This window comes from Bos taurus, chromosome 4, assembly GCF_002263795.3.
Source record: "Bos taurus isolate L1 Dominette 01449 registration number 42190680 breed Hereford chromosome 4, ARS-UCD2.0, whole genome shotgun sequence".
Classification (NCBI taxonomy): domain Eukaryota; kingdom Metazoa; phylum Chordata; class Mammalia; order Artiodactyla; family Bovidae; genus Bos; species Bos taurus.
In genome coordinates this window covers 86,297,201-86,323,094 of record NC_037331.1, presented here as the reverse complement: position 1 = coordinate 86,323,094, position 25,894 = coordinate 86,297,201, and the positions used below count along the sequence as shown (strand labels likewise).

The window sequence follows — 25,894 nt, the reverse complement described above, 5'->3', positions numbered from 1 at the left end:
TAACACTGCCTCCAGGGATCTGTGAAGCTCCAGCTGAAAGCTCCTCCACCTACATAATTTGTATAGATTCTACATATGGGTGGTTTGGGATTGACACATATACACTATTGATACCATGATGTATAGGAACCTGGTGGGTTACTGTCCACAGGGTCACAGAAAGTCGCACACGACTGAAGCGACTTCACACACATAAAACTGTTAAACAATGAGAATATACTCTATAACACAGGGAACTCTACTTAATGCATTGTGGTGACCTCAATAGTAAGGAAGTCCAAAAGGGAGGGGACATATATGTCTATATGGCTGATTCATTTTGCTGTACAGCAGAAACTAACACAACATTGTAAAGCAACCCTACTCCAATAAGAAGTAATTTTTAAAAAGAGAGATATGATACCTAAAAAAAGAAAAAGAAAGTGCCTTAAAGTGCCAACCCGGCCTGCACAGGATGTAGAACCTTCCAGTCAGATCGATTCTGGAACAGGCCCGAGGTCTGGTCTCCTGCAGCCTCAGTCCACAGCCACCCAACCGTCCCCTGCCACCCCTCCACGGAGCATCAGCTCTGACTCCCAAGAGCTCCAGGAGGGAGAGACAGTCTGAAAGAAATAGAAAAAGTTCCTAAATGCTCATTCTGTTCAGATGAAACCTGAGCTTTCAGTAACTTTAAAACATTAAAAAACTTTAAAAGATTTAAACTAAAAAACTTAAAAAAAAGATTTTAAAAAGCTTCCAATGACACAAAAAACATGCTATGAACTTGCACAGATGGTAGAATTATCTTTCATATATTCAGTGTTACACATAAAAATACTAAGAATAAAATGAAGGAAGAAAGATGCAGAAAATGAATTTGAGAGGTCTGGAAATCATGTATGAATATTATCTCCAAGGATTAGAAGTTAGAGATATTTTGAGTCACGGCTGAAAATAAATTAATTGATTTGAATTGGGTCACAAATGGCAATGCCACGTAGTACTGGCAAAGAAGAGAAAGAAAAGAGAGTCAGGACCCTGTAACTTTTGTTTCAATCTAATGAGAACTGTCAGTACTCTTGGAGCTAAGAAAATTTTAATGTCCTGGGACTTCAATATTAAGATAAACTTAGAGCGAGCGAGAGAGAGGGAAGAAAAACAATGGCAGATTTTTAATTTAGGAAAGTTTTACATACAGCAATAATTTGAGATTCACGATGATAAACAGGAGCATTAGAATTTTCTGGGTTCTCTAGTAATGTCACTTTATATTAATTCCTCATGCTGTCCCATCATTAACTATTCTGTTTTATGCCTTCTTCTACTTCTCACAAGTATACTCTGCGTTCATTTTTCCCTTCAAGCTAATCAATCACTACAATGTTAAGTAATTCACTCTGCACTTCGGTAGACTATGTATGTACGAAAAACCTCGCTATGCAGCAAGATATACTTATGGTTGGAGTAGCATCCATCCTGGTCTGATGTCTAAATCGGCAATACATTCAGCAGCACTTCTCAGGCAGAATTCTCAGTTTACTCAAACACGTTCACGATTATTTCTTCATCTACTCAAAGGAAGTGTAGGAATACAAATGAATTTGCCACTATCTTTGCAGGAAAAAAATAACACTGCTTTTTCTAAATCAGTAGGGGTTGACAACAAACTTCAGTGTCTCATCCTCTAAAAAACACTATTTGACTATAACAGAGATGATACCAAAGAGTCAGACATGACTGAAGCAATTTAGCATGAACACCTATTACATTTACACTATAGCTACCCAAAACAGCAGATGAAAGACTTCCAAGAAATTCCTTTAATACAGAGACACCTCCTGAACTGCATGCTATCACAGTACTTTTGGACTGGGGAAACATCTATTTCCTACTTCTTTTAGATGTTTTTATACTTACACTTTTCCTAGAACATGAGAAAGACCATCCAATCCTTGCATGATTAGAAGAGATCTTCTCTGATGAGAATTCAGTGAGTGTGGTGAGATTTATGAAGTCTGCACATATTCTTGGATGTCTTCAAATGCTTATATGTTTAATTGTTTCAACACCAGAATGGGTCATACTTCTCTCTATACATTTTCAGGTTATCACTTTCTATGACAGACTGAACTATACCACCAACAGATGTGACATCCCTCCTTCACTGGGAAAAAAATTCTTCTCCTTCCACCTCCACTTATTCCTCCTCTTTGTCATCCTCTTTACTTAACTAGGACAACCAATAGACTACTATGATATTGTAAATTTTTAGGGAAAATAACCATTGCTCAAAAACCTGAGTTAAATGACTGAATGAGAATGAATTCAGAAAGTGGATAATGGCATCATACACCATCACACTCCTTGCTATTTCTGGCTACCACAGTCCTTAAGGGTCTCTTGATCACTTGCACTTTTTGCCCATGAAGAGTAAATGTATCCACTGCAAGCTGCTTTGGGAAAGAGGCAGAGAAAGTTGCTCTGCTCAGAAAGATCATTTGCCCAGGTTTCCTTCTTAGTGGGGAAAGTGAAGATGACTTTCCAGCTGGTGAAAGGGAGGGATCTTGGTGAAATACGGGCATTAAGACAGTGGCATAGGGGGCAGTCAGACAGCCCTGTGCCCCAGGTCTGGGGAGAGAGGCAGGCACAAAGGCAGATAGAACAGTGACAAATGTCCATGTTTCAGAAAGCACCATTGGTGGTAGTAAGCCTGAAACCAACAGTATCAGGTAAAAATGTCAAGATTCAGGTTGCCAAATCATGTTAATTTTTTCCCCAAAGAGATCAGTTCTTTGAAATGTGTGTGCTAAGATGAAATTACATTAAACCTTAACTCCAACCATGATTACGAATAAAGCTATTTTCACTGAAAGGCACAGGGGTTAAAAGCAGAGGTTTTGAAAGCAACAGAACTGGGTTTCGATCTTCATTCTGCCACTTTCCAGGTGTGACTTGAAGGAAAATAAAAGATGAATAAGAAGGGGCACAACAGTAATGTCTATAATAGCACTATAATGGTTACATGAGAACAAAAAGTGTTTGGTACCACAGATGTCTCAACAAACAGTTAAAATCTGGGAGTCATCCAGGTAGAGAATATGCTTCCCAAGTGGCTCAGTGGGTAAAGAATCTGCCTGCAATGCAGGAGACACAGGCAATGTGGGTTCGATCCCTGAGTGAGGAAGATCCCCTGGAGGAGGGCATGGCAACTCACTCCAGTATTCTTGCCTGGAGAATCCCATGGACAAAGGACCCGGCCGGCTACAATCCATAGCAAAGAGTCAGACATGATGGAAGCAACTGAAAACACAGGCACACACATGCAAAGGTAAAGAAGCTGCCTGCCAATGCAGGAGATGCAAGAGACTTGGGTTTGATCCCTGGGTTGGGAAGTAGGAAATGGTGACTCACCCCAGTGTTCTTGCCTGGAAAATCCCATGGACAGAGGAGCCTGGTGGGCAACTGGACACGACTGCACACACTAGGCAAATAGTGCAGCATCCAAAGAAATGAGTCTTGAAGACTCCTATATTTAAAGGTTCTGGACATGAAAAGAAACCATCAAAAGTGTTTGAGGTTGCCAGTGAAGTAGGTAATCAATGAGATATCAAGGTTTGGGGCTCTATAAGTCAGGTGAACAAAGCGTCGCCAGAAAAACAAAGTGATATCTGTCAATAGCTGCTTGAAGATCAACAAAATGAGGACCAAGGACCTTGACTATTGGGGGGTAGCCATGTTGGCTACCCAATTACATCAATTACTGATGTAATTGATGAGGACAGTTTTCTGAGTTGTGGATAGGGAATCCTGTTTAGAGTGGTCCGGGAGTAAATGGGAGGGGAACAAAGGGAGAAGGAAATACTTTACACAAGTTTAACTGGAAGGAAGAAATGGAGCAGAAGTCTTTTTTTAATGTTAGAGCTAACAGCATGTTAAGAAACACCCATTATTTTAAACACATTTACTGATTAATTTGTATTATCATATGTTAAGCTAACAATGTGAAAGAAAAAATAAATGATTTAATTATGAATGTATATAATGCCCCCCCCCCAAATTCTGCTGCTAAAAATGTGACTGTTAGCTGTAAGCATTTGCACAGAGACTTGTTTCCGGATGGAAGTTCTTCCAAAACACTCAGAGAACTCTCATCTACATTTTCTAATATCATGTTGCCCCTTCTGCTTTGCACAGATAATTTCTCATCAAAAGCTTCCAAAGTCACAGTAAGCTTTTCCAAAAACATAGACCACTCATAACCTTAAGACTAGCATTGCCTCCAATGAACCATAACATGAATGGCTGAATTTTGTGTGAGGATTCTCACACAGAACTTTTAACTCAGGCTTCATTTTAAATAACCAAAATAATTAAAACATCTTTAAACAACAGGATGGAAATTCATGTTAAATCCACACAATTCCTCTCTGTGCTCAGAATTTTAAAACTTCAATAAATTAATTAACTCCTTATGTAATTGTGTTTTAAAACCTTTCCCAAAGGAATCTCATGGGAGCCTTAGTCATTACTTATAGCTATTTGTCAGTTCTTCATCAGATCAAATATTGCTGTTTCCAGCTATTATATAATAATACCTTTTAAAACTTTTAATAACCTAGTTAATATTCTATCAAGCATTACTATTTATTTAAATAAGCACTCTTTTTTAATGTCTTTTAATTAAATATCTGAATATTGTAATTATTTTCCTCAGACATTCTGTTTTTCTCTTAATTTTATATTTCTTCATTTTTAATGATTACATTTTGTCCTGGACATAGTAAAACATAAACTTTAAAATAACTTCTTAAATCACCTGTTCTTCAATATTAGTACAATTCACCCTAAGTTAAAACTAATGACTATTTTTCAGTACAAGTGATTATATATTTTAGTGGATCCTCTGTCCTACTCTAACCAGGATAAGTTTTCCTGAATTAGATTTTACCCTTGTTGTTCGTAGAATTGGGAAGTTAAACAATTCTATGTGCAAATAGTTTCTATGTATCTGTTAGTCTCATAAGTGTGTAAACCATTTTTATTGAACAGAACACTAACTTCTATAGTATGTCACCAAACATTTACGCCATCTCAACAGATTTTTGTTTTTAGCAATCTATTTGTTTCCATAATCTCTTTGTGTTTTGCATGTCTTCTCCAGCTATGTTGTAAACAAGGTCAGCAGCCCAAAGAAAAGATACTCTGATTCTTGTCACAAAACGTAGTTTTACAAAGTCCCTCACAGCCCCTCAGGCGTGGCAAGGCATAATTCTGCTATTTCCACATTTTTAGAGACTTTCAGGTATGAAGAACACTGGCTTTTTCTTTTCCAAGAAAAACAGCTGTAAGTCTACAAATCAAAAACTCAGGCTGCTCAAAAAATATTTTAAAGCTTTGGGTCCAAGATAAAAGGCTGACAATACAGCTATTGACAGCAACAGGTAACCAGGGGCTGTAAAATACAGTGTTTTCTCCATGCCTGAATCAAACAGGATCTCACATATCTCAGATCTTGTTCTTGGTTTTAAAAAAAAAAAAAAAGGATAAAAAGAACCGAGAGGAATGCTTTTGGTTGGCACTGGCTCGGGTGTTGGAGGGATGAGGAGGTGTTAACAAGAGGGATCCGGTATCTTTTTGTTTCGTGAAAACCCTGGCTTGACAGGAAATACAGGGAAAACTTAGCCACAGAAATGGTGCATCCGCTGTACAGGCCAAAAAGTAGATTCTCCCACCGCTCCTTAGAATAAAGAAACTTATAGTTCTCTTTCTCTCCTGTTTCTGGCCAGTCATCTTTCTTCCCTTCTTCTGCATTCACTATTGTACTCTATTCCAATCACTTAATTTTCTTTCTTAAAAGTCTGAATGCCAAGAGGAAAAAGCCCTTAGGAAGTCGTCCACGATGGTTTGCCAATTCAGTCCAAAATCTATATAGACTCTTGGACCTATTAAAGTGAGAATGTGATTTGATTGACCTATTTTTGGTTTGTTTTTGTTTTTAAATAAGAAGGATTGAGTGAATTTGAGGGTGAACTGAATTCTAATTCCTAATGCTAGGAATGTAATCCCAAGTTTCTTACCCTGCCAAGGAGCGCACTGAATGAGTTGAGGTGGTGGCGATACTTTCATTTGACTAGAGAGATTCTGTTATATTTTCTGTTTTTAGGGTAACTGCTTTGGAAAGAATTTCACTCACTGACTTATGCCACAAGTATTGAGCACCTACTGTATGGGCCAGGGGTCTCTAGAGTCTTGATATCAGGCTCCTTCAAGTGAAAGAGCCTCAAAAACAAATGAAATACAATGGAAGTGATGTGTACCCCGTCTCTGCCCAAGAACAGGGATATGTCAGAGAAGGCTTCACAGTGGAGGTGAAAAATAACCAGGGATGCAGACAGGAACAAGCCACCAAAGAAAAAGGAAAACCCTGAGCCAAAATGAAGGCTTACAGGTGAGAAAGTTCAGGACAATCTGGACAGGCAGCCTGAATTCAGGTCTTGAAGCAGCTTGTCTTCCTAAGGACACCATATGATATCAAGAGTTACATGAACCTACGGGTCTTTCCCCAAAATGAGTAGGAACAATAAAAACAACACAAAATCTGTTCTATTGTTTTCTCAATGGTTTCCAGGGATGGAAACCCTCATTCCTATATTGTGTTTCATTACTGAGGTTAGATGCAGGAGGATTTCTTCCTGAGAATTATAGAAACACAGTAGTAAGAGGAAAATCTTTCTCCTGTGATGCAAGTTTCTAAACTTGCAAAAGGCCTTTTTAACACTGGCCTTCGACAAGCAATGATTTATGTCATGTAAGTAATGACTATAGTGTGTTTATTGAACTGTATGCATTTTGGTGAGGATTTACTAAATTAATAAGAGATGTGTTTGTTGCTATATTCATGGTCCATGTATGTGTGCATTTATGTGTGTGTAAGCATGCATGCCTGAGAGAGAGAGAGATTTAATATGGTGGAACTTTCCAGATATGTTTTGATCAACCAATATATGTGTCTGGAATTTATAGGTGGTGCTGCAAGAACATAGGCAATATGCAAAAACTTTTCATTCTTTGTTATTGAGTATGGTATAAGAATCTTAAGAAGTTCAATCAGCGGCAACTTAAACGGCAGACTACAAATCCTAAGTGGGATGATGAGAACATATTTTCTCACTGGCACTGCATAGTCTGGCATACTAGAATGTAGCAGAATGCAATAAACAAGCATAATTACTTTCACACAAAAAGTCTATATCAATCTTTTCTTGATGACCTACTTTCAGTGAGTTTTCTCCAGCAATGCAATCACCCAAACAAATCTCCAGCAGACTGTGTATGACAGTCTCAAAGCCTCATGTTTTAAAAAGTCAGCACTCCCCATGTATGAAAAGGGAAAACTCACTATGTGGAAGTACGCATTCTCCGCCAGTATTCAGAAAAGACCCAACCCCTCTCCCAGTAAAAGGGTTTATATGCCATTATCATTAGCAGAGAGAGTATTTGGCTAAACATTTTCTTATCTTCACTTGCTTGAAAGCTATTGTGTTGAATATAACTTAATCTCTCATCATGTTTGTAAAAACTAACAGTTCTTTTATTTTTTCAAATAGATGCTGTAAAATTCTAATTTTAAAACATGGAGTAGAGAGGGGAGGAAAGGGGGAGAAGAGGAGAAAACAGCCACCTTGAAAAGTTCCTGGGAAGTACCGAACCGGAATACTTTTATACGGATGTTCAGTCATTTTGGAGGGGGATGGAGGGGGTTGGGGTAAAATTCTGAATAAACTATTGAGGAACAAAGAAGCATCTTGTGTGTTCTTGATCTCTTCTGCCAAGAATACTAAATGACTAAAATGTAATGAAAAGTTAGTAAGAAAATAAGTTGGAACCACAGGCAAGAGAGAAGCATTATGGGATATTCTCTTGCAGGATGGATGATGCCCAGGTTGTACTGCTTCATAACGGATTTCAGGACAACATGCACTAACCATACTGGCTAATTTAACATGACTTCATTCTTTGTGCTTCTTTCCAGGAATCCATTTAGCAGACAGCACTGCTATCTATGTCCAAAATTCCTGTCCCATTCTGATAGACTTTTAACTAAGAATCATATGCATATCAATTCTTTCTTTGAATTGTAGCACCAAGTGTTTACCTTTGTCACAGAATAGCAGCTGCCACCACCAAAAAGTTACCCTCAACTCGGGACAGACTTAACTATGTAAATTACGTGACATTTTCCTAGCAGTAAGTAATGTTGAAGAGAACATACAAGAGTGTTTTAACCCACACATTTTGCCTATATATTTTGCTACTTATTTTGAATGTGGTAGGGTAGAATATTGAAGGGAACACAAAAAAAGCTTAAAATTACTGAATGAAACAGTAAATGCTCCATGTTCAAAAAAAGAGGAACTGCTGCTCATTTGCTCACAGAGACGTTTTTTAAAATGAATTCACATCTTTATTTTGTATTTTTAAATGACTTTCACAGACTTAAAATCTGATTCATACAATCTAACATGTATTTCATTATTCTCTATTCTAATATGCTCCCACTAGGTTATGTTTTATATCTGTAATCAGATTAACTCCTCAAAGAGAAAAACTACTGAAGTCAAGCACAGCGATAAGCACACAGTGGCTGTTCAGTGAGGTTGGTGAAATGAGCTCCATTGATCACAACCGGACTCAACCCCTTTGGAGAACAGCACTGTATTCAGGTCACAGGAAAAGACAGACCTTCTTCCTCTCCTTTCTTTACACAGGAGGAAGGAAAAGTCAGGCTTAAAATATCCTGGACAATTCCTTTCATTATACTTAATGATTTTTCCCAAAGATATCATCTTTGAAAGCTTAACAAGTCAGTATCAGTTTTGAGAAGCAAGAAAACATGCATGTGTGTGTGTGTGTGTGTGTGTGTATAGTAAATATCCATATTTATTTATCATGTGTATATGCATATCTACACAATATATGGCTTCCCAGGTGGTGCAGTGGCATAGAATCCACCTGCCAATGCCAGAGACACAAGAGACCTGGGTTTGACCCCTGGGTAGGGAAGATCCCCTGGAGTAGGAAGTGGTGACTCACTTTAGTCCATGCAGTCACAAAGAGTCAGGCATGACTGAGCAAGTGAGCATGCACACACACACAAACATAATATATGCATATATACTTATAAATATATTTATATAATACTAAAGTATTATATATACTAAATGTCATTTCCCCACTCTGAAAGCCAAGGAAACTTGACTGTACCCAAATATTACTCATGAATTAATTTAGCCATACATCTTAAATACAAAAGCCTTGCATTCAACTCATACAACATAATATAGCTGTATTTTTTCATTACACAAGGAAAATATGCTTACATTTCTATCCTTGATAGCTGCCATTTTATCCTTTTCTGAAACTTCATGATTCATTAATTTACCACTTCATGCATTCTTAATACATCTTAAGAGATATACAATAGATAAAATCCTATTCCACCTTTCATGATTTGAAAGAAAAAGATTGCTAAAATCAACTTTAAAACAAATTCTAGGAAGACTATTTTCTGGATCATTTTTCCACTGCACTGTTTTTATGTAAAACACCAGCTGCCAGCAGTATACAAAGGTATCAGCTTATGTGATAGGAATGTGATAGCCTTCAAGTAATCCGAGATCATGGATATTAAGAAAGCCCACTTACTGGCAGACAGCTGACTGAAATGTCACAATGTACCTGTGCTCATTTTAAAAAGACCAAACACAAGGATTTTAAAGGTGAATGAAGTAGAGAGTTTTGATAAGACACTAAAGTTAACCTGACACCATGAATATACTCAAATCCCTCCTATCCTTAAAAAAAAAAAAAAGCTTTTTTAAGAGTTGTGACTAAAATCAATAAAAATAGATCGTTTTTAGCAGCACTATTTCTTCTTATTACTTCTCGAGGTGCTGAGTTAATCAGTTCTGAGGAAATGTTTACCATCAATTCCTCCGTCTTGAGGTAACCAATTTGTTGTTCTACTAGTCAATAAATAAGCAGTCTTCACACTATCTTCCTCTATGTCTGTTTCTTCCAATTATCAAACTCTATAGAACTGTATGTATTTGCTGCCTCCGTTTCTCCTTCCCTGGTATTTCTCTGACTTTAAACGCTCCTAGCTACATCTTCACCTTTCCAGAGAGGACATTCCACCGAGGACCACCAAGGACTTGCTCTCCAGAGTAAGTAAGAATGACATCAAGTCCGAGCCATCATACCAATGACACATATCATAGGAGGCAATGTATTTGAAATACTTTTAAACATTCAATTACTATATAAAGAGGAGTGCGGGGAGCGAGCTCCGCCCCTGGCAAAGGTCATGAGGAAGGAGGCTTGGCATACGCAAAGGCAGGATCAAGCCTCAGGAGTCTCCCTGGAAATTCTTGAGCAATCTACCCCCAAAACCAGAGTCTGCCTACTTTCTGCTTTGTGCTTTCACCTACACCTCTGACTTTACGGGGGGCTGTCCCCCACTACCTCTCTCTGAAAAAAGAGTTAGCTTACAGCTCCAGTTAATAATTCCTGGGTGTGACAGTGTTTAACCTACAAACTCCTTTGGAAATCCTCTAGCCTGCCTGAATAGGTTTTTCCGGCCACATGTGATTGTTCAGAGCCTCCCAACTGTGAGAGGCAGGAGATGTTCTAAACTGTCTAAACACAGATTCTTTTGAGTAGTTAAAAGATTGATTAGAAATTGTATTGGTGAAGGGATTTTCACTTGTTGGGCCAATGTTTGCTGCTAAGTCTCCATATCCCTTACCTGCTGTGTCCCTGGCAGTGTACTGATTAATATAATTGGTGTAAGTAGTAGCTTTAATGTTTGTAACCTGGGACCCTTGAGTTAATTCTTTTTCTTGTTATAGCCCACCACACCTTTGCTCTGTAGGAATGCAATTTTATCTAATGCTTTTGGAGGGTGGCGCTTGACTTATCACCTTTAGAGAAAAATAAGTTTTCTGAAGAAAGGGTCTTAAAATGTTAACAGGCCTCCGGGCCAGAAGATGATGCAAATCACCTAAGCTTTTGCATATGATAAGTTTGCAGGAAGAAAGCCTGGCTTGCTGCATGACTCTACCCCTTCCCCCATTATCCTCTATGCATAACTTAAGGTATAAAAATTACTTTGGAAAATAAAGTGCGGGCCTTGTTCACCGAAACTTGGTCTCCCCATGTCGTTCTTTCTCTTACCTTCTGGCTGAATTATTCAGCCTCTTTTCTCCACTGAATTTCCTCACTGAGCTATCCTTATTTCAGCCTCTTTTCTTCACTGAATTTTACTGAGCTATCCTCATTCTATTACTCTTTATATCCTTAATTAACATTTAATTAAGCAATTGTTTCCTGATCTTTGCCTACGCCGTCTCTCCTTCGAATACCCTGGATCAGCCGGGGCTGGTCCCTGGCAGAGGAGGGTCTTATTATACCTCCAAATGATCTATCACATTTCCACTAGTACACAGGGTAACAGTCTTTTACCTGAGCTTCCTGATTCCTAGTCTCACTCTGCATCAATCCACCCTACACTGATATACTGAAGTCATCTTCCTAAAGAAAAGAGACCTACTCGAGTCATTCCACTGCTCAAAACGCTTCAATAGCTCCCCCTCATATATGGGATAAATTCCAAAATCCTACCTGCCATTTGAAACTATTCCACTAATACACACCCTTCCCAATTTGTTCCTCCCTCAAAACATCACGTTACCATTTTCATTCCATGCTTCTGTGCATGCCATCCTTTTTACCACTAATACCCTCCCAAACAGTGACCCTTGAAGACCTATCCTTTCACCCTTCAGGATCTCCACCAACCCCATCTCCTCTTAGAACTGTTCCCAGAGGTGAGTTTAGCCTACACTCTCACACAACTCACACTTTCATATTCTACAAACTCTGCCAAGTATGAGAGCTACTTATGTATGGATCTTTCTCTCTTCCAAAGGTTTAACAGATGCTAGAGGAATATTCTCTCTAGGAGAATATTTATCACAAACAGTGTGCTCAGTAAAGATTCAATGAATTGATATGTGCTTGTGTTCTCACCATTTAGTCATTTAAGATTAAAAATATTAAAACAGTTATTTGGACCATCTAAAAATGTTCTTTGTTAACTTTAAAATGGGGTTATTAGTGCTTTTCAAATATGGTAAAAACAAACAGCCTAGACCTGGCAAATAATGAAAATGTAATATAAAAAACACACCCACAAAATAAATTGCTGAAACGAAAAGATACAGCTAGATCTTGTATCTACTAGATAAGAGAAAATAATAACTCTGACTCTAACAAATTATGCATGGAGAAAGAAAACAAACCACTGAATTAAACAGTAAGAATACGTATTATTGACAAAACAAACAATTCTATGTGTCCATGCCCTGATAAACGCACCCGAGTCTCCCATCTCCAAGTGGTTCAGTAATCCTCCCATCTGCTGACAGACTTGAATCTCTGGACCAACTCCAAGACTGTCTGGCCTCCTGAAGTTCCTCTGGACTTCAAAGACTATGAGGTCAACCACTATAGTCCATACTCCTCCGCCTAGGGTTACTCTGAAACTGAAACTGCCTTAAGAAGAGGGGGGAGGGATGGGAAGTTTTCCAGGGCCTTTGTCCTGTGGCACTAGCTTTGTTTTAGGATGGCATGAAACTTGCCAACATAGCTACCTTAAGGAAAATGAACTAAGATTTAGTAGTATCACGAGGTTGACCCAGATCTGTCATTTTAAACACCAGCCATACTCTGTAATCTACCTGGGGAGTTTTAAGACAATACTCATGTCTGGGGCCCACACTCTCACATGTACTTGATCCAGGGTAGGGGCCAGACATCAGTATGTTTTCAAAGTTCCCCTAGTATACAGTCAGCTCAGGCTGCTATAAAAATACCATAGATTGGATGGTTTAAACATTTATTTCTTACAGTTTTAGAGACTGAGTAATCCAAGTGCGAGGGGCTAGAAGATTTGGTTCCTGGAGAAAGTGCTTTTCCTGGCTTACAGACAGCTGCCTTCTCTCCGTGTTCTCACTAGGTAGAAAGAAAGCGCTCTGGTCTCTCATTTCTTATGAGGGCCTTAATCTCATCAACGGGATTCCACTTTCATGATGTCATCTAAAACAAATGATGTCTCCAAGGTCCCACCTCCAAATACCATCATACTGAGGGGTTAGGCTTTCAACATAAGAAGAATGTTGGGGGAAAATAAACATTCGACCCGTTAACACCAGACAATTTCAAAGTACAGCCATGACTGAGAACCACTGACCTAGACCAAGGGTTATCAACCTTCTATCACACCAAAACAAACATGATGAGGAGATCATGTGTGCAGTGCACTCCAACGGGCAGACCAAGATTCTGCACAATTCTGTGTGCCAGGTGAGTTGCCACACTTAGGAGTCCTATTCAAGAAGATGCAGTGTCAGAATACAAGGGCAAAAACGTCATTACAGAAATGATTTTTAATTTGCTGACCAGGTGACTGAAAACCGTGAGATAATCCAGAAAGTTCCTTATATCTGGCCAGCATTTTGTTATTCCAAACACATAACTGGGACTCTAGTGGTGACCAGGATCTCTGCAAAAAGAGGGCATTCTAAACAGCAACATTTTCTTTTATTCCTGCTCAAGGTACTAAGTTAATCAGCTCAAACAAAAGGTCTAGTATGAAGACCCATCTTTAAATAAATACGTTAGCGCTCTCAGCATCAAAAAACAAGCAGTTTGGTCAGTGATGGTCAAAGAACAGAAAAATTGTGAACTTAAGTGGGGAAGGCTAGAACGATTCTCCAAGAATGGAAAGGTACCAGTGGACACTGTTTATGAATATTTTAATAGAAAATCCTTCTTTCTTGCTAATTAATAAATCATTTTTTTCAAATATGTAAAGACAATATTTCCAAGGAAACTTGTAAAAAATTTACTTTTGTCAATGTGTACATAAATTAATACTTGCTTATTGAATGAAACCAGAAAGTTCCCATTAACCAGGACTCTGATTAATCACATGTACTCTAATATCTGTGTGGAAGTATCAGAAACAATAAAAAAAGACACTCCTCCCATGTTAACATATTAGAATTTTTAGGCAGAAAGAAATGTTAATACATAATTTAAAAATTACGTTAACTACCAAATTCCCCAAATTATATTAACACATCAAAAATATTTTTAAATAAGGATATCAAATAGTATCAATTTCCTTCCTATCAAACTCTTTATCACAGTGCTGAGCTATGTTGAATTTCTTTTCACCTTTAAATTATTGCTCAAAGGAAGTAGGGTATAAAGGAAACAGAAGCCAATAAAAAAAAAAAGTGAGTGAGAAGAAAATACAGCAAAGATCCTAATCAAAGAGCAAATCTCTTTTTCTGTTTTTGACTCTTGTGAAAATTTCTAACTCATTCCATGCCCTGTTCCACTTGAATTCAACTAAATTCAAATATTCGTGGAATATCTGCTCTGTGCAGGGCTGAACTAGGTGCAATACATCACCTCTGGGATTAATGACAAAACAGACAGATTGCTAAAGCACGAATATTGACACAAGGTGACTGCACTTCCTGTCATTGATCTGCATTCCAGAACTGACTTGGGCCACTACCTCTTAGGGCCAGCTTGATCAGATAAGACTTCATCCAACATGATGGTTTCTGATTGACTAAGAATACTGTCTTCGTGGGATCAAGATACTGCATTTTTCATTACTGACTACTGACCATCCCTCACCCCCACTGCCCTGTCTCCCTAACAGGTAAGCATGTGAGCGTGTGCACACGCGTGCGTGCACACACACACACACACACACACACACACTGGCTTGATGCCCTGCCCCCAGGACATATCCGAGCTTCATTGCTGCCAACTCACCTAGAATTATTAAATGCTCACTCAAAATTGCTTCTGCCACTACACCTGCAGCATCTGTCATGCGGGCTGTATTTCTTATTCACAGATAGTGTCAGGATCTAGGTGATGCTTAGGTGCATTTCTGGGAGAACCAAAGAAAAGGAAGGTCTGGTGCCAGGAGTGGCGTTAAAGATGGATGGCTAAAGATCAAGGCTGACCTAACTTCAAATTGAAATCAGAATCAAAAAGAAGGAAATGCCAGAGGAAACTGGCTGATCTCAACAGCAAAAAGCTACTACTAAGAAGCCTCACAGTACTGTCTCTCTATGACCTTCTGCATTAAAGATTTATTAAGCACCCATTACAGGTGCTAAGTCCAAGAAAGCTAAGTCAAAGGGCGAATGAAACACAGTCTTTGCTCTCAAGAAGCTTGCCTAGCTTGTCTAGGGGAGACAGGCAGAGGCATGCAAAGCAACACAGTGAATGTTAGAACAAATGCAGAAAAGGAGTTGTGGCAGCTCTCACTCCTGGGACATCAGCTCATCTCTTTCTCTCCCAGTAACCAGTCCCTAAAGGCCACAAAGTGGCCCTTTAACTTCCTTCATCTATGGCTGCTCTATTTCCAGCCACCAGAATGTCTCTGTGATTTCTGTATGGCTGACACAGCACAGGCCAAAAATAATCCACATGTTTACATTTCAAATAATTTTAATGACTCTAGGAGTCTTTTTAGCTGAGTTGACTTTTCATCAGTACTATCAATCAATACTTGATCAACTTTTGATTCTAAAGCAGCACTGTTTAATAGACTTTCTGCAGAGATAGAAATATTCTCTGTGTGCACTACCCCATGCAGCAGTCACTAGTTACATATGCCCACTAAGCACTTGAAATGGGGCTGGCATGAATGAGGGACTGAATCAATGCATTTCAATAAATTTCAAATTAAACAGCCACTTACACCTAGTGGCCATGGCACTGCATAGCACGGTTCTAAAATAGAAGTGTTTTAGGACTGTGCCATATGATCAAATAATTTGTCCCTTAATGCCTGTATGGACATTATACACGCCTCCAAAGAATTACAAACTCAGATAAAAACTGATTTCCTTTTGTAACTTGTGGCTGCTGCCAGGAATTACTCCCAACAAGACATTAAATGTTAAAGCACAATCGGAAGTACCTATGTCTAGTTAAAACTGGTTCTGACTTTTATCATTCTCCCTTCATGAAGTGGGAAACATTTTAAAATATTTTAAAGTTAAGATATTTAACACATTAAGAGAGATTTTTGGAAGACTTATTCTCAACTAGTTCTAAAAGAAGAAAATATCTTCAAAGTGAGACTTAAAGGAGGTGTTCAACGTGGGGACTGATTCAGATCAGCTGGACTGAAGGTAATGAGTATTAGGACTTTGGACACTGATGTGCTGCTTAATTATCAGTGCCTACCAGATGCCAGGTACTTAGGAAACTTGCAATGGAGGAGTAGTTAAAATAGTATGGGGAGTTCCCTGGTGGTCCAGTGATTAAGAATCCACTGTCCAATGCAAGGGATGCAGGTTCAACCCCTGGTCAGGGAACTAAGATACCACATGCTGCAGGGCAACTAAGCGACTGCAACGAAGGAGAAGCCCACTTGCTGCAACTAAGACCCGACGCAAGCAAAAATAAATATATATTAAAATAAATAAATAAAACAGTATGGATGGGAATTTCCATATTTGGATCACGGTGGTTGTTACCTGACTACATGCATTTGTCAAAACTTTCCAATGGTACATTAGAAATGATAAATTATGCCTTCTTTTAAAAAAAGAGGGAGACAGAAAGTAATATGGGAGCACATGGAAAAAGTCATGAATGGAGATCTGCAAGAAAGTAAATGGGAACGTGAAATGTAGCATCACCTCTTATATGAAATGAATTAGTAAATTCCAAACAGCAAACTGATCTCCCAGGAATGAAAGGAGTCTCACACTTGAGAGTTAGAACACACAGACTGAGACAGGCTGTGTGACATCTGGTAAGTCATCTGACTTCTCTGTGCTTCAGTTCCCTCAGTTGAAAGATGTGTAAAATGAAACACCTATCTGAAAAAGTTTGGGGAAGAGTGAAATGAGCAAATCTGTGTAACTTGTTCAGCACTGGGTCTGCACCTGGCAAGCTCTGAGTACATGGTAAACAGAACTAAAACACAAGCTCATCTTCTCAATCAAACTCTTCCTCTGAGGTCCTCTCGTCCTGAAGGAGGGAGGTTCATTTCCATACAACAGTCTAAACAGTTGGCGAGTCAGTAGTCAAGCAATGCTACCAGGTAAGACAAAACTCAAATCTCCTCAGAGTCAGCGGAATGAAGAAATGCAGTTCATGCTTCCAGAAAAATCTGTATTTTTGCCAGAAGCAAAATTCCCACAACATAAAATTATCAGCAAGTTCCCAAACGTCTAGTGCAGACATGTGAACGTAAGTGAATAGTCTATAGTCTACATAAAAAGGAGAGAGAGATGAAATAAAGAAAATTGCTACTCTGCAAATCAAAAGTAATTAATTTTTTGAATGGAGACTAGTTATTATTGGGAGAGGAAAGGCAAGAATATTTTCTGTCCCTGGTTACAATCTGTCTTCTGAAGATAAATAGACCAAGCTGAGAGCCACAACATACTGGATTGTACTGATTTCACACTCAAGATAAATTAAGCAATTAATTCTTGCAGAGGAACTGGGTATAATTTGTAGTTAATGTGGCCCTTAAAGCAGTAATACATGATGTAAAAGTTCAGAATTTGATTCAAATTTAACAGTACTATTTAAACATTTTAGTTTAGTGTACCTTGCATGGCCTTAACTCACTTAATTCAAAGATTCTGAATTCTCATTAGTTGAAAGAAACTATTCCTCCTTAAGACGCTCCTCACATACCTACTTCTCCTCCATGACTCATAGTTAAGCCTCCTTACAGGAAGCGACTGTAGATTTTCCCATTACCTGTTTGGTGGGTCATAATTAAATAATAGAGTTATACAATCATTACATTAGTTCTCCACCTCATAGAAAGCCTCTCAATTATTTTAGAGAAGGTCCAAGTTCACTTAGGGAATTAACTTGGAGTCATCTTTATTTTCTGCCTCTTGGATAAAGAATCATCTTCAGTTGAATAACATTACATATTGTGTTCCTCATGTGATTTTTTAAAAAATAATATTGTCAGGTATCAGAAATCAAGTCCACAGTGAAAAACTGTTAATAGTCCAGAAACTTTATGGACATTTAAATGTCAAACTAGCTCTGCAGCTGTCAAAGTGTGGACCATCATGGGGATTTGTTAGACATTGAGATACGTGGCCCCACCCCAGACCTACTGAATCAGAAACTCTTCGGGGTGGGCCCCCACAATGTGTGCTCTAACAAGCTCTCCTGGTGACTCTGATGTGCCCTAAAGTTTAAGAACTGTGATCTAACTAATTTTGGCAAAAACATTTGAGGCCTCAGGCCAATCTTGATATGATGATACAAATAGATGAACTCACAGATAGTTTTAACGCCCCCACTTACTCCCCCTCCCCCCCAAAACCCATGAAAAGTGAAAGTGTTGCTCAGTTGTGTCCAACTCTTTGCGATCCTATGGACTGACTGTAGCCCGCCAGGCTCCTCTGTCCATAGGATTCTCCAGGCAAGAATACTGGAAATGGTAGCCATTCCCTTCTCCAGGGGATCTTCTTGACCCAGGGATCGAACCTGGGTCTCCTACATTGCAGGCAGATTCTTTACCATCTGAACTAAAATGATCTCTAGTAGTAATTTTGAAAGAAAGAATTCATTTTACTCCAAATAATCTGATGAAGAGTTTTCTGTTTGGAGAGTTATTTAAAATAAGCAATTGGTCCCTATGTCCAATTCAAAATATCAGGACATTTTGGAGACAAAAAGTGCTAAGGTCATTGTTGCTAAGTCACTTCAGTCGTGTCCGACTCTGTGTGATCCTGTAGACAGGAGCCCACCAGGCTCTCCTGTCCCTGGGATTCTCCAGGCAAGAACACTGGAGTAGGTTGCCATTTCCTTCTCCAATGCATGAAAGTGAAAAGTGAAAGTGAAGTCGCTCAGTCATGTCCGACCCTCAGCGACCCCGTGGACTGCAGCCTACCAGGCTCCTCCGTCCATGGGATTTTTCAGGCAAGAGTACTGGAGTGGGGTGCCATTGCCTTCTCTGGATAAGGTCATTATGACATTCTAAATTGCTAACAATGAACACCTTATGAATTCTACATCTTGTTCTGGATAATGGTAAGGATTGGAGCCGTCAACCTGCACAGCAAGTCTCAGTAGGTGGACCTTCCTGAGCATATACGACACATGCCAGTCCTCTCATTGGCTCCAAAGACTTTAAAGATGAGTAATAAAACACATCCACAAATTCGCTAGTGGACGCTGAGAGGAAAATAATTGAAGTGGAGACCAAACTTATTTGTAGCTAATGTGCTCTCGTTTTTCAAAATGTGCTATCCTGAGATCAAATATTCATTCCGTCTAAGGTAGCCATGGCCCCAAAGCCATGTAAGCAACAATGTAAAACGCCAACTTTGTTAAAGCGGGAAGGGATATGAAAGTGTTTACCTGCCACTCTCAAAAAACTCATTCTGAGTTCTAATGCAAGCTCACATTCAATATCATCACATAAACTTGTGATATTCTTAAATAACTCATTTAATTCTTTCCAGTTAAATTTTATATCATCAAAGCATTAAAGAAAATGTACAATAAGCTGAAATCTATAAACACCAAGCAATAGGCTACTACTAATAATGCTTTACTGAGAAAAGCCTTTGCAAAACATGGTGTATTGAAATGCAATAGGATTCAGCCACAAAAGGGAATGAAGTACTCATACACGCTACAACATGAATGAATCTTGAAAACACTATGCTATGTGAATGAAGCCAGACACCAGAGGCCACATATCATATGGTCCTATTTATATAAATGCTCAGAATAGATACATCCATAGAAAAAGAAAGTAGATTAGTGATTGCCAGAGCTAGGGTCAGAGAGAATGAGGAATGATTGTTCATGGAAGTTTCTTTGGGGGCTGATTACAATGTTTTATAAGTAAATGAGGAAGGCTGCACAACTTTGTGAATATACTAATACCCACTGAACTCAACAATTTAAAAAGATGAATTATGCCATGCAAATTATATCTCAATTTTAAAACTTCACAATATACTCAGGGCATGTGGTTTAGGTGGCATACAAATAAATATTCTCTGGTTTATTTTTATATTACAGTGAGATTTTAAGTACCAGGAGAATCTAGCTTTATTGTTAACACAGATCTATAACAGAAACGTTAATTCAACAGGTGTGTATTCGATGACCGCAGCACTTTCAAAAAATGTCTTCCCCTCACCAGAATCAATTGTATGGTTTTAGAGAAAACCAGGACCAGATTCCCTGCAAGTCTTGAAATGTCAACCATGTGCATCACATCATCCCTGAGCACTTTCCTAAAGCTTTTAGAATTTAAATCATGTCCATGTATCTGGCATGCTATTGTCAACTATCACCATATTTACAATGCAATTCCCATTAGTTAGAACATGGAAATTATTTCTTTTTGTAAAGATCACCATGCCAAGAGCAGCACCATCTCTTGGGTGAAAAACATAGGTTAATATCTATTTCATTATGAGCAACCTAGAAAACAAATTAGGATCCTCTAACTGAAAAACAAGTCAAGTACCGGTACTCACAAACAGGGGTACATCTTCTACCTTTCAGGTTAATGCCTCCAAACCTATTATATTCCATCATAATAGAACATCTTCACGAAGGAAAAAAGACATTTCGTTAACAGAATACAAAAACCTAGTTTTATAATTCTCGCAGAAAATGCTGGGAACACTTGGATCTGCATTCCAGGTAAGTATTCTACCTGGCTTTTTCAGAAGGCAGTTTCAATATTAAAGGTGTAACCTGGAAGGTGGTGGGTTTAAGATGAATCCCAATAAGTATCAACCTATCTATCTGACGTTGGCAGCAGTGGCAGAACGTTGACGGAAATTTTGATTAAAACTTTTTTTTTTTTTTTTAAGTAATGCCCAGACTTGAATGTGATGAAATTAAAAGTACAGAAAAACACCGAAAAGTCAGGTTGGTGCCTGCTCCTCTTACTACCTTTCGGGTGTTTGTGTGTGCGTGCGTGTGTTTAATTCGCAACAGACACGTGTATTTCTCATTCAACCCCCAAATATCCATAGCGTGAACTTAACAGCAAGAATGCTATACACTACGTAGCCCCGCAGCACGACTGTATTTATCTTTTTTAAAAATGTGTATCGAAGAGGCTCTTTCTGCACTTTGCAAAGAGGAGAGACGAGCTGCGAGGACAAGGAGCGCGATGGGCAAGCCCCCTCTCTCGGCGGCGGCGGGAGCACCATTCCTGCTCGCAGGTGGACCTCAGCGGAGGTGCGAGGTGGGAAGGGGGCGCATCCTCCCGCGCCACTGACACCCGCCGTGCCGCCGCGACCACCGCGGTGGGCACCCCAGTCCGCCGTCCCTCTGTCCTCCCTGTTAGATGGCGGCGCGGCAGCAAGTACCGAAGGTTCTGAAAACCCCCGACCTGTGTCCCAGACGATCCCGGAGGGGAAATGTTAATGTTATCACTCACCCAGGCGGCAAACACAGAGGAGCTGAATGCAGGCGAGGAAGCGCTTTAGGATTAGCATTTCCAGACGATCTGGGGATTCCCACCGCGCGGCTCCTCTGCGGGTCTGAATGGAGAGGGAGGGGGCGCCAAGGAAATGTTTTCTCCTCCGGGGGATGGACTGGTGAGAGGTTGTGCGTGTGAGCGCGCGCGCGTGTGTCTGTGCGTGTGTAAGAGAGAGAAGGAGAGAAATAATCGAGGAGAGGACGCACGGTGCTCGCGGGCCGGGGAGTCGCTAGCCGAGGCGCATGTCGGGCGTCCAAGACTCGGTCTCGCTGGCCGGCGGCGGCCGCGATCTGAGCGCTTGCAGCGCGGCGGCGCCTGTGTGCAGGGTGCGCGCTCCGGCCGGGCTGTGCGCGCGGCGGGGGCGGGGGCGCGGGCACGGGCGGGGGCGTCGCGCCGCTCGGAGCGTGCGGCCGAGCGGGGTCGCGCGCGGGGGGCGGAGGGGCGCGGCTGCGGCTCAGGGGCCGGGTCCCAGAGTGGCGATTAGCAGAGCGCCCCCGCCTCCCTCCGCCCCGTGCCAGAAGCTTCGCTGCCCCGGAGTTTGTGGAACCCGCTGGGGTTTAGAATCTTCGCCGGAGAAAATGCCTCTTCATTAAGACTCCTTCATCCCTTTGGAGAAGAGGAAGCCCAACTCCCATTGTCCGGCGCAGCCAGAGACTGACCTTTGGGGTTCACCCCTGGAAATGTTTTTCATTTGATTGTTGTCCTCTCTGCGTATGCTAAGTTGGTACACTCAGAAAGAGGTGGGGGCCCTCTGGGTAACTTGGGTTCCCATTTCTTTTCATTTTTCAAATCTCCAAAGTAGTTCCAGACCACATTTCCTTCGGGGCGGTTGACTGCAAATAATCTCCGGCCGTGACTGTGAACAGTTAGACCCTTGCCCCTGCCCCGGACTCCAATCGAACTCTCCTGCTGTGCACAGCTGCCTGGAGTAACTTTAAGCTCAGCCATGGTCCTCCCGGGCGCAGGGAACTCCCCAAGTGTCTCCTTGCAGAGTTGAAAGGGAAGATATATTTTTTTTAATTGCTCTATTGCAGGATATACCCCCCCCCCAAAAAAAAGTAACACATGCCTTGAACTGGAATGTCACACTGTATGTGCCTTCTATGTTTTTACTTATATAAGACTCCATTTGTAGCCTTTCAGGAGTCCAGTCTAAGGTACAGAAAGTCAAGTTCTGGAATTATCCTTGTATTCTTAGTAATCATTTGATGTAGGTTATCTGTACAGTGTGTTCTCCCATGTCTTGTTCTTGTCTCAAAAAATAGTATTTCAGCTTTAAATTTTTCAAGAAAGCTTGCCACACACAAAATTGGGTTCTGAATGTATTTTGGTTGTCACTGCTGGTTCTTACTAATATCCACAGCCTCTGAACACTAAGTTAAATACACAGAGTTAATATAATGAAATATACTGTTGCTTCTGAAATTGATTACAGTCATGTAATACGTTTCAAATCTCTGTGTTTATTATATGTGTTTGTTCAGGAACACATATAAATAGTAAGAAAGTGACCCTTGATCTTGTTTTTTCCCTGAATAAAAATAGGAATGCTGCAATTTTTATAAGAATTGTGATGGAGATTGATGATTGCTTAGGTGAGTTTCCACTTAAGAAGAAAACTTTGGCTTGCGTAGCAAGAAGTGTGTATATAAACTAGAAATGCACTGAAAGTTCACAGAAAGTGTTTCACATGGACTGGAGTAAGCGGAGAAGGTTTCCTAGAGATGTGTAGTTAATCCAGAATGACTGGCTGGAAAAAAAAAAATGATGTCAAAGAGGGTGGAGACAAGAATGAAAGAAGCAGATGTTATGTGCTATAAAAACAACATGAATTAAATTTGAGCAGATTGAGTGGGGTGTGATCACAGGGAATGTTGATTGCCTAGTGGAGGAGCTTATACCTGAAATACTAAGCAAGAGTTAACTACAAAAGAAACTTCTGAGAACATCTGTTTAGAAACAAGGTTTGCTCAGGGGCCTGTATGGTGTTCTATGTGATCTCAATTATCAGATCTAGACTAGACTGCCAGAATAACCCAAGAGTAGCAAAATTTACTCTTAACTCTCCTCTTATGTGGCCCCAAAGTCACATCACTAGTCACTTTTTTTAGTTAGATTACTAGGACTGTTGAAATCAAAATTATCCTGTTAAAAAGGATAGGTGGATCTTGTGGTCTCTGCTAGTTTTATTCTCACAATTAAAAGTATTGTCATTTACCCAAGAAGTACAAAAACCACCTTGAGAGAGTAGTCAAGTTGCTGTTGAGGTTTGTATGGGCAACAGGATGGAAACCCATTCTGTGTTACTGAGAGCAATGCAGAACTGATTTAGAGGACAAGCCACTGTGGATCTGATAGTCCCGGGGAGGGCAATGGAGTGAGAGGCTTCAGAGGTTCAGTCCTTGAAAAATAGGTCTTTGCAGTCATTGCAATAGCCCAAGTGTGGAAGAGAAGCCATCAGAAGGGCGAGAACATCAAACACATTGTAACTCACATTTCACAACTTTATAGCAGTCACAGCCATTTCTGAGATGTGTTACCTGAACACTGTACATTAGCCATTGTGGGTTAAAGTTAGAAAGCCTTAAAATCAGGAGCCTCTGTGCACAGACTCAATCTATCATCTATTTATCTATCTACCAATCTACTTATTTATTCACATATAAATATATATTCTCTTTCTATATGAATATACTTACATATTTTATATTTATTTTCTTTATTTAATATATAATCCAGGTATATTTTGTGTATGTACGTGTGCTGGTAAAGTTTAGTTGTAGTATGCTGTTTCATGTCAATCGCATTTAAGTCCTGGAAGTTTATATTTATTTACATACAGAGTTCAGTACATTCCTGGAAGAATACTTTTTCTCAAAAAAAAAAAAAAAAAAAAACAGGATACAATTAATATGATAGTTGGGTAACTTAATGAACCTCTTGCTTCTTGGAGGATCTCACCTGGGATTTTATGGTGAACTGTAGCCAGAGGCTTTTCACCATAAACTCTTTGTTTAATTTCTCAGTGTTCAGATGAAGATTTGGATCTTCTAGTGGGTCTTCATTTTAGTCCTCAGCCAGAGCTATGGTGTGTGCTTAGTCTCTCAGTCATGTCCAACTATTTGCCACCCCATGAACTGTAGCCCACCAGGCTCCTTTGTCCATAGGAATTTTCCAGGCAAGAATACTGGAGTGGGTTGCCATGCCCTCCTCCACAGGATCTTCCCAACCCAGGGATCAAACTCAGGACTCCCACATTGCAGGCAGATTCTTTACCATCTTAGCCACCAGGGAAGCCCCAGAGCTGTGGTTTCCTCAAATATAACCAAAATTTCAGGCAGGCATCCAGAGTTTTCTCGGGCAGAAGAACGCTGTGTCCATTTCCATCCATTGCATAGCCACAGCTATACCCAGAAAGAGAGTAACACCTGGGTTGTTGCGCGTATGAATTGCCAAAGGGTAACTCTGGTGGGACTGGAACTCTGGCTTCTTTCTTTTTAAGGTCCTTGCAGATAATCAATAAACAAGTTATATCAAGAAATAGAAGAGAGTTTTATTTGAGCTACAATGAGGACTAGAGCCCGGAAGACACAAGTTCAAGAAGCACTTGAATTGTATTCCACCAGATTACAAAATGGGGGACGCATTTATCGCTAAGACCTGCAATAGTATAAAAGTTACTGGTCAAGAATTGGGATTGAGGCTGGCAAGAAGTCAAGGTGCTTGTTAAGCAAGGATTGACTGGGGACTGAGATGATTGCATACTTACAGGGGAGACATGAAACCACAGGCTTGCATCTGGCAACTGCTAGCTGCTAGCAGATAGTTTTGAGCATGGTTGGTAGTGTCCTGAGTTTGACAGAGTCCAAAATGTTCAAGTTCTCAGTGATGCAGGAACGTGTCTAAAACCATATCCACGATAGCCACATGGCTCTGTTTTGAATACCTGAACCACAATTACTCCATTTTGATTTTTAAATGCATTCTTTAATGCAATTAAAATTCTTAAGATTCTTTAATGGCTAAAGCAGATGTACAATCCATAAGAGAGACTTTTCTACATAGCATAAAGTTCAAGCCAAATCATATGTGAGCCAGAATGACTTCCCCATACTTGAATATGTGAAAATTTCTCCCATTAGCTGGTACTAATAATAATTACTTTGTTGAGCTATGCCAACAAAATAAGCTAGAGAATAAATATCTACATCTACATCTATATCTATACCACCATCTGTCTATCTCTATTTCTATTGGTTCTTTAAAATCCATCCTTGACAGTCACTCATTCATTCAACACATTTCTATTGT

General features: G+C 39.8%; 1 protein-coding gene across 7 annotated transcripts in view; it reads right to left on the bottom strand.

Moving 5' to 3' along the window:
* The window catches only part of PTPRZ1 (protein tyrosine phosphatase receptor type Z1), a 209,875-nt gene extending 187,971 nt beyond the window's left edge, over nt 1-21,904 (bottom strand). For 4 of the 7 annotated variants that reach the window (XM_024990491.2, XM_010804402.3, XM_024990492.2 and 1 more), the window contains exon 1: nt 21,542-21,875. In XM_024990491.2, the coding sequence (XP_024846259.1) occupies nt 21,542-21,599 (58 nt within the window). In that variant the 5' untranslated portion in view covers nt 21,600-21,875. Of the gene's footprint in view, nt 1-21,541 lie in introns of all 7 variants that reach the window. The other 3 variants (XM_010804404.3, XM_010804405.3, NM_001192272.4) reach the window with 2 other exon arrangements.
* Between the last annotated feature and the right edge of the window lie 3,990 nt (nt 21,905-25,894).